This window comes from Musa acuminata, chromosome BXJ1-7 (genome assembly GCF_036884655.1).
Source record: "Musa acuminata AAA Group cultivar baxijiao chromosome BXJ1-7, Cavendish_Baxijiao_AAA, whole genome shotgun sequence".
Lineage (NCBI taxonomy): Eukaryota > Viridiplantae > Streptophyta > Magnoliopsida > Zingiberales > Musaceae > Musa > Musa acuminata.
Genome location: NC_088333.1, coordinates 43429530 through 43445817, shown reverse-complemented (window position 1 = coordinate 43445817; position 16288 = coordinate 43429530). Strand labels below are relative to the sequence as shown.

At 37.8% G+C, this 16288-nt stretch overlaps 2 protein-coding genes across 4 annotated transcripts; both read left to right on the top strand.

Moving 5' to 3' along the window:
• The first annotated feature begins 572 nt into the window (after positions 1-572).
• On the top strand, positions 573-10385 carry LOC135679616 (uncharacterized). Of its 2 annotated transcripts, none has more exons than XM_065193576.1 (6): positions 573-831; positions 2547-2889; positions 5043-5127; positions 8088-8174; positions 8256-8489; positions 9901-10385. In XM_065193576.1, exons 1-6 carry the CDS (start codon positions 671-673, stop codon positions 9972-9974), a joined length of 984 nt encoding a protein of 327 aa, XP_065049648.1. In that variant the 5' UTR covers positions 573-670; the 3' UTR covers positions 9975-10385. The 2 variants fall into 2 exon arrangements, with proteins under 2 accessions (XP_065049648.1, XP_065049649.1); XM_065193577.1 differs by having other exon boundaries at positions 743-874.
• A 555-nt stretch (positions 10386-10940) lies between these two features.
• LOC135679617 (uncharacterized) lies at positions 10941-14575 on the top strand. Of its 2 annotated transcripts, none has more exons than XM_065193579.1 (4): positions 10941-11099; positions 11192-11310; positions 13810-13907; positions 14032-14575. In XM_065193579.1, exons 2-4 carry the CDS (start codon positions 11259-11261, stop codon positions 14308-14310), a joined length of 429 nt encoding a protein of 142 aa, XP_065049651.1. In that variant the 5' UTR covers positions 10941-11099; positions 11192-11258; the 3' UTR covers positions 14311-14575. The 2 variants fall into 2 exon arrangements, with proteins under 2 accessions (XP_065049651.1, XP_065049650.1); XM_065193578.1 differs by having other exon boundaries at positions 11176-11310.
• Positions 14576-16288: the final 1713 nt, after the last annotated feature.

Below are 16288 nucleotides of genomic sequence, written 5' to 3'. Positions count from 1 at the left end.
CTCAAGTTCGGAACTTTGAGCGAATATCTACTGCAAGAGGAGAAATCTAAGTGCGTATAAGTGATTGCCATCGGGGAAACCCCAAAATCTGAGGAAAAAGACGCAAAGTTTTCGCCTTTATCGAAAGCGAAACAAGAACAAAGGTGGGGGTGGAAACCTACCCGTCTCGCGCGAGACAGGGAACACTGTTATGTTCTCGCAAGTGTCCGTGGGCCCCGATTCGAGTGCTGCTATTACGACGTAGGTGGGAACGCCTCAGTCGAGACCCGAAACAAGCAGAATGACTAACGTGTCACGATATCGCTGGTTGGTATCGTTGTGAGTCATAAATGTAGGTGCCCGTAAAAGCTTCGTCGTTGCTCGGGAGTTCCGAGTATGCTTAGCCGCAGGAACAACGTAAGGATGCGAGGCAGTTGGATCCTCTCCGAGCATTGACGTTCGAATGCAGTGTCCAACCGCCTCATCATAGCTGTCCACCGATGTGGAGCCCACCGACACCCCCGTGGGCCGGACCATCGTTTTGAACGTGAACAAGCCGTTCTCAAATTGGATCCACGTAAATAGTTTGGAGAGACTGCTTAACCTAATCGCAAAGCCCTTCTTAGTTATCGTCGTCGGAGCAGTGTTGGAGGAGTCGAGAGGGAGGGATCTCGCCGTAGATTATAGGAAAATGGCGGGGATCATTCTCTTGCTCGATTTCTTGAAGAAAAATCCTAGTTTGGCGACCCAATCCCTCCATTCCTACAGCCTGTTCTCGGCCACTGTCGCCGCGTCGGCGGCGGCGGCTTCGGTCGCCGCGGGGAAGCCATTTGCCTCTCGGGCGATCTTTGGGTGCGTTTCAATCGAAGTTGACGAAATATTTTATGTTTTGGTGGTACGTATTTGTTACGATAGAGTATTCATGATTCAGATTGGATGCATTCTTGGTTGGCTATGGGGTAAAGACATGTCTGTTTCAAGAAATGGAATTCTTTTTTGGTGTTATGATAAGCGTTTCGTGTTCGTCAGGTGAAGGTTGATCATGTCGCAACCTTGACGAAAGCTTATACCTTTGAGGTTTGACTTGATTTGAAGTTGTTCTTAGAAATTGTTGCTGCCATTGGCTTTTCAGATTTTTTTTCCCTTCCTTTTCTGGATAATGGAGTCTTCGTTGTGCAAGAACATTCTGTTAGAGTTAATGCTCGCTGTGTTAAATACACCACTGCTCTATGTAGGTCAACCCTGAATTAAGAAAATAATTATGCGTTGTCTCTGTCGTGTGATTTTTCTTGTCTTAGCAATGCTGAAAAGTGTGCTCTCTTTTTCTGACAGAGAAACTGTGCAGCACAGTTAAGAGATAGTCATCAAACAGTTTAAAAGTTCTTCTTTCTGTTAGTTTGGCGTGAATCTAGCAGAAGCATTATCTGGCGGAGAAGTTCTAGGAAAATTATATTTGAGTACTTCACTAATGTTTAGTTTGTGTGGAATAAATTTCATCTTTTCCACCATGTATAATGCGAGAGAGTGAGTTTTAGGACCATGGTAAGTTCGCTCCTTTGCATCATAGGTGAGCAAGTATAGAGGCCTGGAATTAGTCTCTGCTTGTGGAGGTATAACTGCATACTACATTGACACTCCACAAAACCCTAATGGTTACTGAGATGGGAATGTTGGATTTTTGGGAAACTATAAATTAATTCAGTGGAGGATAAAATGAAGGAAAATTCTTTAGATGGTACTGATTTATCTGAAGTAGACATAAAGATGGCTTGTAAGTGTAAGTGAGTTAACTAGATTAGTGAGTGATGAATGGAGATATAAGCAAAGCTCATTGGAAATGGTAAAAAGAAATTCGTTGCTCTTAGTTTTACTAGTGTTATCTTCTGAAACAGCACTCAGTGGGTGAATAAGTTCCATGCAGCTGACTGAAATTGTTGATATATTATGGCATGTTGTTGCTGTTGTTTGAAGTCTGCTAGACCTACAGATCATGCCTTGTCCTGTTTACTTGGTCTACACTTTATGTTTTCCTCAGTTTGCTGATCAGCGACATTCAAGGGAAGTTGTTATTTTGCTGATGTAATGTACAAGGGCTCCTTCATATAAATGATATGAAGTTAAATAATTTTATCTCTTTTGAACAACTGACAAGCATGCATGAAGTGTGATAGTCTGATCTCTTTATAACAACTGACAAGCATGCATGAAGTAGAGTAGTTTGATTTTTAACAATTGACGAGAATGCATGAAGTTGACTGGCAAGTTTCCTCCAAGGTAGGACATAATGAATACTTGCTGCATTTTCGTTTTAGCAAATCCGATGTGGTTTATCCACATGGTATTCCTCCATGTTGCCCTTGAAAACTGTTATGAACATAGGCATTCACATGTTTATAGTACCACGTTTTCTGTTTATGGCTATTTAGCATGGATGCTGGATACTGAAATTGATAGCATTAATCAGTATTGGAGATCTTTTTTATTGTGTTTCTTAAACATTCCATCCCATGTTATTTTGACATATTATGATTCTTTCTTTCAATGGTTTCTACATGTTAACATTTCAGTGATTGTGGATTTCCAACTGCTTATTGTGATGCCGGTTCAAGTGCAACATGGAATGAGGAGGACATTCCTAATGTTCAAAGTGCTTCTGAAAATATTCTACCCAACTCTTTCAAGTACAGAACAAAGGAGTATCCTCTGGAGCTAAAACCTATGTTTTCAGCCTTTGGTTTTAAGTCTTTTGCAATGACATCATTGAGATCCTTTTTATTGTTCTACTTGCCTCTTTTGGAACCTCATCCCCCTGTGGAAGAGAATGATGATCTCCTTCATCAGCCTCCAGAGGAAAGGCCTCTAGACTTGGTTACTCCTTTCCAGAACTCAGTGAAACAAATTATCCGTGAGGCAAGAATTTTAAGCCAGACATTTTCTCCTTACTTTTCTTTGGCTGGATTTTGATTATGTTTTTTCAATTTGTTTATTCTGTATTTTGAACTATTAATGCGATTTTTAGTAGGCTTCTTTGGTTGATCATGTGTAAAAAATCAATGATAACACCTTTTAACAACTGCTGATCCAAATACTTGGAAACTATGGTTTGTTGCTGCACCTTCAGAACAACTAGACAACTGATTCATTTTACCTTTACTTTGAGACTGTTCCTGCTGAATCCTTCAACCATTGTGTCATTGGTAATATGATATTGTTCTTGGAAGTATGAACATGGGAAAATCCTTATCTTGCGAGGACTGGCATTTTTCTGAATTTTGGTTCTGGAAGATCAACTGCATGACATAAGATATGGGTTCTCATGTCATCGATATCTTTAGGCCCAAACATGGATTTCAGTCAGAGTTGATCATGCCTAAAAAATGGGGACATAGACAGTTGAACTTCTAGGTGGTACTGATTGAAATCAAACCCACCGATCTAACCTCAGAATTTGAGCTTTGACCAACCTTGTTTTGGGCCCTTGGTCTTAGAATAGTTGGGCTCAAGGACCTAAATGGAATCCCAAGTATACGTTTTTTATGTTGATAGGCTTGGGGGCTTGAGTTGGTGCCATTAAGATTTCTAACATGATTGTGGATTATAGTGTGCCAAACATCTTAAAAGAGAAAAAAAGATGAATCCAGTGAATGAGGCTTCCGCCAATACATGATCTAGTGAGGATCAATATATGCAGCCTTTATCTCTGTGAACTTTGTTCTCCTATATTACAAAGGAGCAATCCTCACCAGTGTACTAAGGCCCACCCTCTTAGTTCCCATCTTAAATTTCTGTAGATGCAAGAGAAAGTGCTTAGTGGTTACATATGCAACCACTGTTATTGTCAAGTTTCTGAATAGTGGAAGCAGTGTTTAGGCAGCCAAGTCAATAGATAGTGAATACAAGGTATGTGGCTGCATATGTAGAAACAAATATTGATTGTATTTTAAAAGAGTTAAAAATTACAAATTTACAATCATAACATATAAAAATAAATCATGAAATATGTTCAAAGCAATATAATTACACTTCGAGGTAGATGACGAGAGAACACACTCAAGCATGGTAAGACAAGTTACATGCAGACATTTAAAATTATAATGAACAACTGCAAGCTATCTAAAGAACTTTCTACTTCTTTTTATGCTCTTCTAGAGAATAAATGTGTAAATCCTACAACCATGAGATAATGCAATATGCACATGCTTAAATATTGCATCAAAGGTTTTTTTATTAGAAATTTATAATCTAATCCTATTTTGGATCATTCACCATTATGAAGCCCTACACATCCTTAAGTGGTGTTATGCTGCTGCATATGTCATACACAGTCCAATTATAGGGATAACTGCATGTTGCCATCGCATATGGCATATGTGGTGTGGTCTATTGACCAAACTGAAACTGTGTCTGTATAGACTGCTTTTAAAATTATGCACATTAAAATACTTATGTGTTGGTGATACTGGAGTATATTTTACAAAAAAATGGAAGCAGAGATGATAATCTGAATATCATACAAATTGAACACAAAAAAATCTGATACTTGATTATTTAGCTATTTTTAATTTAGAGATTGTGTAACATTCAAGGATGTAGGGATGCAGTACAATACAAAACTAAGAAATAGTAACATGATTTTTATGCATCAAACTTGACTTGGGTACTTGGTTATCGAAAACCTCTCAGCTTATGACGTAAAAACTGCATAGATATACTCTCTTCCTAACTTGCATTGGTGAAAAGTCCCCTGCTCCATTTTGGCTGTTTTAGTAGTTGTTTAAGATGCAATTCTGTATGGTGTACTAGAAGGTTCATTTTAAATGGATTTACTGATGTGGAGTTGTCTATTGGCATCCTTCATAATCACCAATTATTTATTAATTTAAACACATATAATATTAACTAACAGTACAAAGCTATGTTAATTTAGCAAATAGTATTGTTGTTTCACCCTACATTTGTGTTATGTGGCTTGTTCCTGTGAATTCTCTTTAGATACTTGGATATTATCACTAATTTCAAAGGGGTCAAATTTGGAATGTGATTTGAGTGCTCTTGTATTTCAGACTGCTGTTGTAACAACCAGGCGGGTGCTTGAAAGATTTGCTGTCCACCATGTTTCACAAAGAATGGCATGGAAACTTCTAAAAGGTATTAGATCTTGTTATTTGTTGTTATAATCAGAATCTATTAGGCCTCTACCATTAGGCTCTTGGTTCAAATTAATGAGAAACCTTCAAATTAATATGCATGAGTAATTTCATGCTTTATAAGTTTTCTTTCATCTACTTTCTGATGACTGGAGTTTCAAGATCTGTGGGAATCTAGAATTTTTCGTCAAGATGTTTTAGATGCCCCGTCTCTTTAAACAATCCTGACTTACTAGAATTTCTTTGCTTATGATAAATAATGTTTGTTTACGAATGATAGATCTTAGCCACCTTAAAATTTCTACAAAATTTTTGGTTGTGGGTTCTGTTTGAAGTTTAATAACCAATACATTGAGTTGTTGAAATTGTTTATTCATGATAAATATTTGTTCACAAAACAAAGATCATAGCCACCTCAAAATTCCTAAAAATTCTTGGTTGTAGGCTCTACTTAAAGTTAAGAACTAATATTTTCATCACAATGTGATCAACATTCCTAATCTCTTAGTTCACTGAGAAAGAAGTACGAAACATAGTTTCTAATGATATGTAGAACCAATAATTGGTTAACTCAATTGACAATGTTACTAGCCCTATAGAAGAGTTTCTTTCTCGAAGTCTAAGCAATAATGCTTATCCCTCAATAAGGTACTGTATCTTGCAGGGGCTGTTCCTAAGCTTAATACATGTAGTCCTCAACTCCTCACAAATATTCTATCCATAGAAGATTTGTTCCCAAGTGTAGGAAGGACAAGACATTAGAGATAATTGTTGGCATGGGCATGGTAATGCCCAAGGGTGTTCTTGAATTGTTCAGCATGGCAATATGGAAGCCCAAGGATCTTCAAGAATTGTTCAGCATGGCTTTAATTCCATCAAGTTAATGTTGACTCCCGTAGATGCACTAGCATAGAGTTCTATGAGAAGCTTTTTTCTTTTTTTGTTAGGTTTTAGAAAGAAATGAAGAAAGAGGACAGGAAGGTGATATGTTGTTTTAGTTTTTTACATTCTTGAGATTGTAACACTTAGATCACTACACAGCATGCCGAGATCATTGTGCCATGTCTATGTTACTTGCAAGTTTGATGCACAACGCACAAGATACAAAAAAAGGAGAGATTTTACTTGCAAGTTGGATCACAACATACCAAATAGGAGAAAAGGAAAGATGCTTCAGCCCAAGGTTTGCTGTTTTGGGTACCGGACCCATTTTGGCGATTTGTCGGATTGGTATGTATTGGCCAGTACCGGTATACCGACACACAGTACACCGATATGTACTGGTGTTTCCCAAAGGAAGAAACGAGAGAGAAGAGGAAGGGGTGGTGGAGGAACAAAGGAGGAAAAAGGAGGAAGGAAGAAGAAAGAAAAGGAAGCGGTGGAGGAAGAAGAAGAAGCAGTAGAGGAGAAGAAAGAAGAAGAAAAGGAAGAAAAGAAGTGGTGGGAGCATACTTGGGAAGAAGGAACAGCGGCAGCATCGTCGTACGCGAGAAGAGAGCTCGTGTTCGCGAGCCCTAATTTGATTTTTTTTCTTTTTTAATGCCGAGTTGGACAGGCCCCACCACTTTTTTTTCTATTATTTTAACCGGGACACCTGAAACGGGGGTGGTCCATGCACTGGCTCATGCTTGAACCGGTATGTACCACTCATTTCACACTATTTCGGGGTGGTACAGTAGTCCTTGCTTTAGCCTTTTGATGATTTGGGTGTGGGATGCGGGCTTGGTGATGCTTGTGGATGTGTATGGGTATTATCTATATAGGCACTATGTAGAAGAGACTAATCTCATCTGAACTTTGTGCCATGACCTTTTCATGATAATATAGCCCAATCTATATTTTAAACCTCAAAGAAATCTGTTTATCATGCAATGATTTTTCAAGATTATTCTCGTGATGTATGCCAAGCAATAAGCTCTTGTAAGTAAAGATTTTAGTGTTAATTTCTTCAAAATAAATGAGCTCTCGAAGTCCAAAACCAGACATGTACTTCTATGCAACTTTCTTTAGATATCATTTGTCAACATGATTGGTCAGCATGACCAATTATATCATTTGTCTCCATTGAAATGCTGTACCAACTTTCTTTAGATAAAAACAGAAACCAGCCTTTTGTTGAACTCTATGCAAATCCCTCAACATTTGGCATGCTTAGCTAGTCCTTTCTCTCGTATTGTTGCTTGGACCCACTATCACTTGTTGTCTTTCATTTGTGAATAATAAAGTGTATGAAAGCAAGCAACAATTGCCCCCTGGCGATCATGTACACTTCTATTTTAACATTTACAAATTCATGTCATTGGTGCCAATTGAACTAACTTGAAAGTGCACCTTTTGGTATCCAGTTTAGTATACTGAACTCTCTGGACTATATCTGATATATATTAGAATTTAGAAGCATGTCTGAATTTGTACAAGTGTCCAGATTCTTTCAAATCAAAATTATTTGGTTTGTTCGGTTCTGTTGGGTTCTCTTTTAACTGCCTGACCTAATAAATTTGGTTAATGATTTGATAAAGGCATTATTAAGCTCTCTCTCAAACTTCCTAACTTGCATAAAGTTATTAAACTTACTATCTTATCTAATGAAGTAACATATCCAAATTATCATTACTCTCTGTGGGGCAATCAGATACACTCTTATCTTATGTGAAGAAACACTCATTGCAGCTATGGACAGACAATGTCCTTCCAAAATGTCAGTTTTGAGTAAGAATCCTACTCTGTGGTGGTTTAAGTGGGGATTGGTTTATCTGTTTGTTTTTGTTACATGCGATGAGATAGACAAGCAATCCTGGTATGTAATTTTAGTTAGTGCATGTAATAACTCTTTGTTTAGACATCCATGTCAATTTCTTTTGTTGTTTAAGATGAAATTTTTCTCTAGAGAAATCATCTGTTTGCTTCTTTATTTCAATTGGTTTTGCTTCAGCTGCTGACAGATTTGAGTTTGGTTTTCAGATGTTCCTAGATCAGCCAAACGCAAGTTTGATAGGGGGATGCCAACTCTGTTGTTCTTTTATAGTGTCAGCAGAACAACTTTCAGAGGTTAAGTTTTTTTTCTCTTACTTCCATTTTAATCTACTGTTTCTTTATTGATTCTTATGGTCTTCTGTTTTTTCATAACAGGACATATGTTGGGCGTAGCTGCATCATGGATTGTCCAAGTGATTATTGAGATCTATAGATGCTTTTTCCGTAAGCACAACAATGATGATGAAGATATTAACATCAATGAAAAGATCAGGCTGTTCAGGAGAAAGTTGTTTGGGACAACTGTAAAGTGCAGTGCATCATTAGTTTTTGCATCCATCGGAGCAGGCATTGGTGCTCTTTTTCATCCTTCAACCGGCCAATGGATTGGTAAGTTAATATATTCATGCACATATGGATAGTGTTGGTTGAATACTTTAGTTCATTATTAAAATTAATTTTTACCTTCATTACAAATATTTATGTGCTGTCATGATAAGCTAAGATGATTATCCATAAGGATGATATGCCTGGTATTAAAAGAATCATGTCTTATGGAATCAAATAAATGACAACAAAGAATAGGATCTAAAATTTTTTCTTTAAACCCTTCTTTGAGCTATGATGTAAGTACCTGAGATTCCAGGCTTAAACATATAGATCCATGATGCACAGCAAGAGATATTATGGACATGTTAACAACCTGGATATTTATATCCTTTGTTCATTTACTGATTACGAAATGGACTATTACCACAAAATTTCTCCTGAATATGATTGGATAACTAGACTAGGGATAAGATTAGCAACTGACGGGATACATATGTGCATATGTAAGATGCTTTTTACATGAGATATAAAAAGTATGAAATTGATAAGCAATGACAACTACAATAAAAAAAATATTGCTTGATTACTTTGCGTGTTTATCTGGTCTAACTTTACTAGATAAGCCTCTCAAAATATGGAATAAGACATCATTTGTTTTGCGGAAATACATTATGGCAACGTGGCCCTGGTCAAGGTTGAGCCCCCATTACTTAAAACAAACAATATACTGTCAAACTACATGCACAACTCTGTTTGTACAAGTTAAAATTTCTAGCGTAACTAATGAAGCAATTCTCCTTAAAACCATGGTTATGGTGGCAAGTGCTTATATCTTGGAGATGTAAATAATCTTCTTGCTTCTTTGGTTTTCTTTATGGACTCCAAAGGTTTTGATGGCAAGTGCTTATATCTTGGAGATGTAACTAATCTTCTTGCCACTTGGGTTTTCTCTATGGACTCCAAATAGTTTGGGACATTATGGCTTGCTGTTTCGTTAGGGTTTTCTCTACCTACCATGGGTACATGTAGTGTTTTCTCATATTTAGGTAAAGCAATACTTGTTTGCATCAATGGATATGACAAATGATGGGTGGGCTTGGGTTTCACAGTAAGATTATCTTTTTGTGATTTAGGTAACCATGTTTGACTTGTGGAAATAATCTCTTTTTTTGTAGAGGTAAGTTTGTGTACATCAATCATTACCGGACCTTATATCTGTGCACTCCTTGTATACCGGACCATCTTTTTTAATCAATGGACTGCACATAGCTCAAATGGTTTGACAGTACGGGATTGCAATATATATGTGTTTTTGTCAAGTTTGAATGATCCTTTCCAAAGTCCTTATTTTTCATTGATCAGAACAACCATAACGGGCAAATTCTCCTTGTTGTGTTTTCCATACAAGGTAGTCATGGCAAAGTTAAAACTTCATACTAATGTTTGCTTCTCTGAGCTGATGGTTCTATAGGTTGTGCTCTTGGAGATTTTGCTGGGCCTATCGTTGCCATAGTTTGTTTTGAGAAACTTCATTTGCAAATTTGAGAACGCAGCTGCAGTTCCTCCGAAGGTATTTTGCAAAGAGCTGGTGCCGGCCCTCTTCTTCGCTTCTTTGCCAGAATTATCTTTAATCACTTTCTTCCTGCTGATTGGTAACAGTATGCACCTACTTCAGGATATTTACCCCGCATTATTTGGTTAGTCTAAGTCCATATATTAAGCATACTTGAAAATGCGTCCAATAGCCATCCAGACCGGATAAAGAAAATGTGTCGAAGAACAAGCAATCGTATGGTGATGTTTGAACGATAATGAGCCATTTATTTTGCTATTTTACTTCTACACATGCGTGCGCGCGTGCAGGTGTGCATGTGTGTTATTGTAAACCGTCTGATCTTTTGTTTGTAATAAAACTGATGATTGTTTAGGATATTGAAAAATACTTCATATTCTTAATTGCAAAGGAATGCCAGAACATTACGTTGTATAAACCTCTTTGTCTTTCATGCACATAATGGAGTATGTGGTGCTGTTGATTCACATGGTTTTTGTTAGAAATTATGTTGAGGAGAATCCTGTGAATTAGATGAAATTAACTTTAAGATATGTGCACTTATATCCTAATATTCATGTGGAATGCATAGTTTAACCATCACATTTTTTTTATCAAATTGTTTGATATAAAAATAAATTGTTAATTCAACGTTCTTAGGAAAGTATTTTTTGGGATGTTAGGATGGAGACGGACGATCATGTTCAATTCAAGTCTTTATCACCAAGAAAAAGAACTTTTCTTTCTCCTCCTCGTGCTGATTTATTTTCTTTCCAAAATTTTCCTAATATAATTTTTGTTCCGCTTTAATTTTAAGTTTATTAATCGAAAAATATATGAAAGTATAAACACTTCCATAACGAAAGTAAATGTTTATTTTTTTTTTATGATAATAAGTGGGTAAATTTGAAGCATATATTTAATGTTTCGGATCTGAAGAGGCGGACTTTTGTTTGATGTTTCCTTGCACATCCAAACCCAAAGTCCAATAACCCGATACTTCCCACCCTTCACGAACATAAAGGTTAGGGCTACTTCCGTCGACGGAACTCCGGCACGAACTTAACATCCGATCTTTCCACCTTCGCGTCCTCTCTCCCCTTCCTCTCCTCTCGGAGGTTCCTTTTCTGATTCTTTTGACTTGTTTCTCTTGATCGTTTTCTTGGATTTGTTCATTTATTTGCCGCTGTTTAGCCTGTTCCTGTTACAGCGAGATCGAGGAAAGTACGGGCTTTTGCGCCCTTGTGGCCGCCGAAATCGATGTTCGTTTGCGTCCCATGGATCCCTCTTTGAATCAGCCCTCCCCTGAGGTGGAAGAAGCTGAATGGGGTAAGATTTTGTTCTCTTTTCTTTTGCTTTTGGTCGTAGATTCATCTCTTTGTGCATAGGTGAGTTCTCGATCTGGATCTCTTAAGAGGATTCTATGGTGGTGGCTGTGAATGGTGCATATGTTGTTTACTTGCTGACATCTTGTAGATTTTATCTGCATAGTTGTGTCTTTAGCTATTTTGATCTGTATCAAGTGCGAGGGTTCTTAATTTGGGCCTTGAGAAATCGGTTCTGTTTAACTATTGTTCTTGACAGTTGATTCAGTTTTATCATGGTTTGTTCTTCTGGTGGATCAACTGCTTTACTTTCTGTTATTGGTAACAATTGAAATTTCAAATCCCAGGCACTTGCCCTAGGTGGAGATCATGGTGCGCTACGTTTTGAGGAAAAATTGGGACGTGCCTAATTTTATTTTATGATCATGAGATGTTAAAGAAGTTTGTTTTCACCTGGATTGTTGCTACTTGAAAGCTCCCTCTTAACTCCTATTGGGGGATGTTGGAGCTTAATCTTTTTGTTGACTCTTACTGCTTAGAACGTGTGTTTAATATGACCATGTGAATTCAGGTGACACCATATCAGTGTCGCTCGAAGACTCATCTGCCACCACCATTTCCTTGCTTGGATTCCCATAATATGCGCACACCCTTCGAATGCCATTGGAGTTGCACTTGCCACCCTGCAGTTAAAGTGGTCGATTCATGAACATCAACATTTGCAATTTCCTAGAGAGTTCTGAGATTGACATCTCACTGAAGTTAGAACTCTTGAATGTAATCCGTATATAACACAGGGAAGCGACATAATCTGGTGAGCTAGTGATCTTTCAGTTTTTTTCCCAGTTACCTTGGAGTTTGGGGAGACTAGAGAGACTTAGAGTGTAGTTGCCTACTATTGTTGACTAAATCGCTTTTAGAAAATATGAGATAATATGCTGGGGCAGCCTTCAATTTAAAATTTTACAGAAGGTAAGTGCGAAATGTCAAGCTTACACTTGTATTTCTTTTATTTTTTCCTTTCTTTGGCTTCATTCCTTTCATCTTTCTATTCCTTGTTCCATCCATTTCTTTTTGCACCCATTTAGTCAAATGGCTAATAAAAGAGCCTTAAAATGTGTGTCTGCAGGCTTCAAAAATCCACCATCTTGATTTGTTTTATTATCTATGTCGTCACTTGAAATCTACAATCCAAGGCACTTTCCTGCAAGCCTCCTCCTGCTGTCCACCCCGACCCGAACCACAAATCATCTTGGTCTTTATCTATTCCATTGTGTTTGGAATCATAATCTGCGAACAATAGTTTGCGGCATGCAACCACTTTGTATTAACTTGAGCACCACTGACTATAAGCTAAATTTTAAAACTTGTCTCTCAAGTTTTGCACACTATTCAATGTCTATCAATCAGCTTCGACTGCTTGTGCTAAAAGCTAAAATTAGGAAGCACAGAAGACATTGTTATAACATGTCCTGTGTCTCTATACAGAATCACGGCACAGAATATTAATTAAAAATACTATTTCCATTTGCTTTCCTATGGAGCTGCTGCTTTAGTAGATTGTGAAAAGACAAACCAATGATAAAAATGTGGACTTGGTTATGGATAGACAAGAAATTTGATATCTCTGTGTTTTACTGGAATGAGTACCAACTATAGTTGTAGACATCAAAAGATTAATTGAAGAAGGCTAAGAGCTTCGTTATCTTTCATATTTTGGCAGCTATATTAACGTTCTAGAACAGTTTGGCTATAGGTGGAACTAGAGGCAAGCGCTACAACAACTTGGCTTTACAATTGCAACAGAAAAGCAAATTTAATTTGTATCTGCTACATGTAAGCAACCAAAAATCCTGCCTTGCGTTGTTGGTTTCCAATTATAATTAACTAAAATTATAGATAAACAAGCACGTCCTCACTTAATGGAATCTGATCTTTTGGAGAAGGATAACTGAAATAATATTAAAGCCATTACTTCTTATCTTCTGAACATTTTTTTTAATGTTGTTATTTAACAAACTTTGACCTTCCTGGCTTTAATTTCAAGGCTCCTTCATGAAGACTTTTCTTTAGGATTGTTGATGTCCCTGAAACTTAACACACTTCCCATGTAACTGAAATCCTGGGAATCTTGGAGAAACAAACTGTCATTTTTCAATTTTGCTTAGTTGGTTATTTTTTCTCTGAAGGAAGATGCTCATGGAATTATACAACTATTGTGCCATTATTTTTGACAAATTGGTGTGTTGCTCACTTTAAGTGATTCCTTGTTTGTTGATTGATGATATTATTAATGAAACCTTTGTTTTCTTTTTTACGTGGGATAATATGTTTCTCTTGATATATGTTTTCCTTCACTTTGTTACCACTGTGGGTGTACGGTATCCTCTTCTACTTGGTCATTACAGAACAAAAGATGTCAGCTAACTATATATATTTTACCATTGTGGGTGTACTGTATCCTTTCTGTTGTGTAGCACTAATTGTTAGATCTGTGCCACAGATACTGATGGATTTGTGATCCCAAGCTTGACAATCGGTGATTCTGATCCTTCTGACACAAATGTGCCTGGAGTAACGGATTCTAAACCTCCTGCGACGGTTAGTCTTTGAATGTTTGTTTTGTGGATAGTCATTTCTGTGTTGGGTTTTCCTGCACTAAGTTGTTCCAACAGTATATATTTACCTACTTCACTTTGACCAAATAATATATATGCTATAACAGACCACCATAGAAGCTGAGAAAATCTACTTGGGACCTCACGGTGCTCCACCTTCCCAAGCCAAGCAGCAAGAGGTCAAAGCATCTGGGCGTAAACCGAGCTTTAAGCATAAGCTAAAGGAAGCGGATCGTAGATATTCTGGAACTGGCCGTGAGAACAAAGTAGAAACACTTCAACAGCTTGTGGGTGGTAAGGTAAGCAGTGCCACCATGCTGAGGAGCTCCCCACGAGACTGGCTGGATCCTCACTGCCATGAATCACAGTTCGAGAAATATCCGTAGAAATACATATATAAACTGAACAGAAGGTGTACTGTGTCAACCTATTATTTAGCCTTTGTGGCACTACTATCTGTTAGATACCCACGACTATCTTACTTATATGGGCCTTTATCACTGTTACGAACCTTTGGCACTTGTTAAATTGAGCATAAACAGAGTCTGTTTCACCAGCATTTTGTGTTTGGTTCTTAGCCATGTAATGATTTGCTGCACCGAGTTTGTTTCACCAGCAATTTCTATTTGGCTTATAGCCATGTTAGCAGTATTTCTTGCCTTATCTGTATGCTCACTGCTTCTGTGCAAAGCAAGTTCTTTGTTCTGTCTGGTGGCTCTAGTATTTGCTTGGTTAAGTTTGCAGTAGTACTTTCGATTCAAGAGAGTAATGATTGCATGGTGGTTGTATTATTGACTTTTTGTTTTTTGAAGGCATTATCCTTTGACTGACCTAGGAGTTTCTTGCTTTTTTTTCCACAACAGTATGTTATGATTAACTTGCTTTTCTCATATTGTCGTTGTCGCGATTAGCTTTAGGACCTTGAGGTTCTGAGGTGATGTGTGTAACAGTTCGATATGATCGTCATTGTTAACTTTTGTGCTTCTCTTTCTGTTGGCTCATGTATACTTATATTACCAGTGACCAATGTGTTACCTGTTCTGGTGCATTAGTGATATCTGGGGGATTCATCTGTCTCTTTTTAACAGATATCTAGGGATGCTATAAGATCTTTTCGCACTGCTGTTGTAGATGACACTCCTTTTTAGTTATCCTGTTGATGTTGGATATGGGCAATCTAATATTTGTTAAGCAATGGTGCACAGGTCCATTAAGCGACTGGTGTGTGCTTAGAGATCCCCAGTTATATTATTATCTGGAAATTGATCTCCTGGTGTTAGATGACTCGGTTCTCTTCATCTTTGTTAATGCCTGTCAATGTCGATGCTTTAGTGCAGGAGTGCTTTCAAGATGTCGCAGTATAGAAACGAGTGGCTGATGAAGTGGTACACTTTTTGAGGATGACGGTAACAGCAGCATACTATTTTATGGTAAAAGTACATCACATTCTTTCTTACAGAATACGTAAGTAATTAATTTATCAGTGGAATACAAGATGATAATTGTCTCTACTTTTCTTGCCAGAGTTATTAGCAAAACAGCTTGCTGATTCTACTCCTTCGAGAGTGATGCTGTAAGCGTTCGGTGTTCAGCTTCGGCATCTGATTTGTGCCACGGTATTGTTCTTTTCCGATCTTGTATTGGATGGAGAGAGTGAGTGTGTTATTAGATTCTTAAGATATTGCGTACCAAGTGAATCCAATGTTGAACTGTGTGTACCGTTTCATGGGCTCGTCTGTCGGTGGGGAATATGGTGTGGGGTCTTAATCTTTGTTATTCCTCTGGAAGCCGGTGCTGCAATCATCATCATGCCCCTGTCTACAGACTACAGAGAGCGAGCAGGAGAGAATGGATACGAGCTTCAACTGCAGCGACATATACCATACTGTGTCATCTCAGACCGCAAGCAACTCATAACCATCTTGAGGTGATTACCTCACTGCAAAGTAAGAGATCGCAACATGATGCTAAATTGTGCCCAAGGAATAATCCTACGAAAGAGGACAAAGCACTTGAAGTAAACTTGGGGCCACTGAAGCCTGCGTCCGAGCTTCGATTCTTCGTCCCACATGGGCGGCTCTGATCGATCTCTAATGGATACTGCTAAGCACTAAGACAAACTACGACATGCCAGTAATGTCCTGGTGTATCTTAAAGCCACCGTTGATGCTGTATATGACCTACAAAATTAGGATAGGCACCACCGAGTTCTCTAATCGCTTGGTGCTTTTAATTCATATGGTCTCTATATTATTAGTATAACATGGACAGGATAAACTTGGTGTGCTTTCTGGTGTATATTCTTCGTCATCATCGCGTCGTTCTGATTATTTTAGATTCTCTTGCAAGGCAGATTTGGACTGT

What these genes read in the sequence shown, in the direction of transcription:
- LOC135679616 (XM_065193576.1), top strand. Translation starts at nt 671, where the DNA reads ATGGCGGGGATCATTCTCTTGCTCGATTTCTTGAAGAAAAATCCTAGT. An exon ending in GCCTCTCGGGCGATCTTTGG is followed by an intron (nt 832 to 2,546) that starts GTGCGTTTCAAT and finishes TTAACATTTCAG; the next exon opens with TGATTGTGGATTTCCAACTG. An exon ending in TTCAACCGGCCAATGGATTG is followed by an intron (nt 8,490 to 9,900) that starts GTAAGTTAATAT and finishes ATGGTTCTATAG; the next exon opens with GTTGTGCTCTTGGAGATTTT.
- LOC135679617 (XM_065193579.1), top strand. Translation starts at nt 11,259, where the DNA reads ATGGATCCCTCTTTGAATCAGCCCTCCCCTGAGGTGGAAGAAGCTGAA. An exon ending in GGTGGAAGAAGCTGAATGGG is followed by an intron (nt 11,311 to 13,809) that starts GTAAGATTTTGT and finishes TCTGTGCCACAG; the next exon opens with ATACTGATGGATTTGTGATC. An exon ending in ATTCTAAACCTCCTGCGACG is followed by an intron (nt 13,908 to 14,031) that starts GTTAGTCTTTGA and finishes ATGCTATAACAG; the next exon opens with ACCACCATAGAAGCTGAGAA.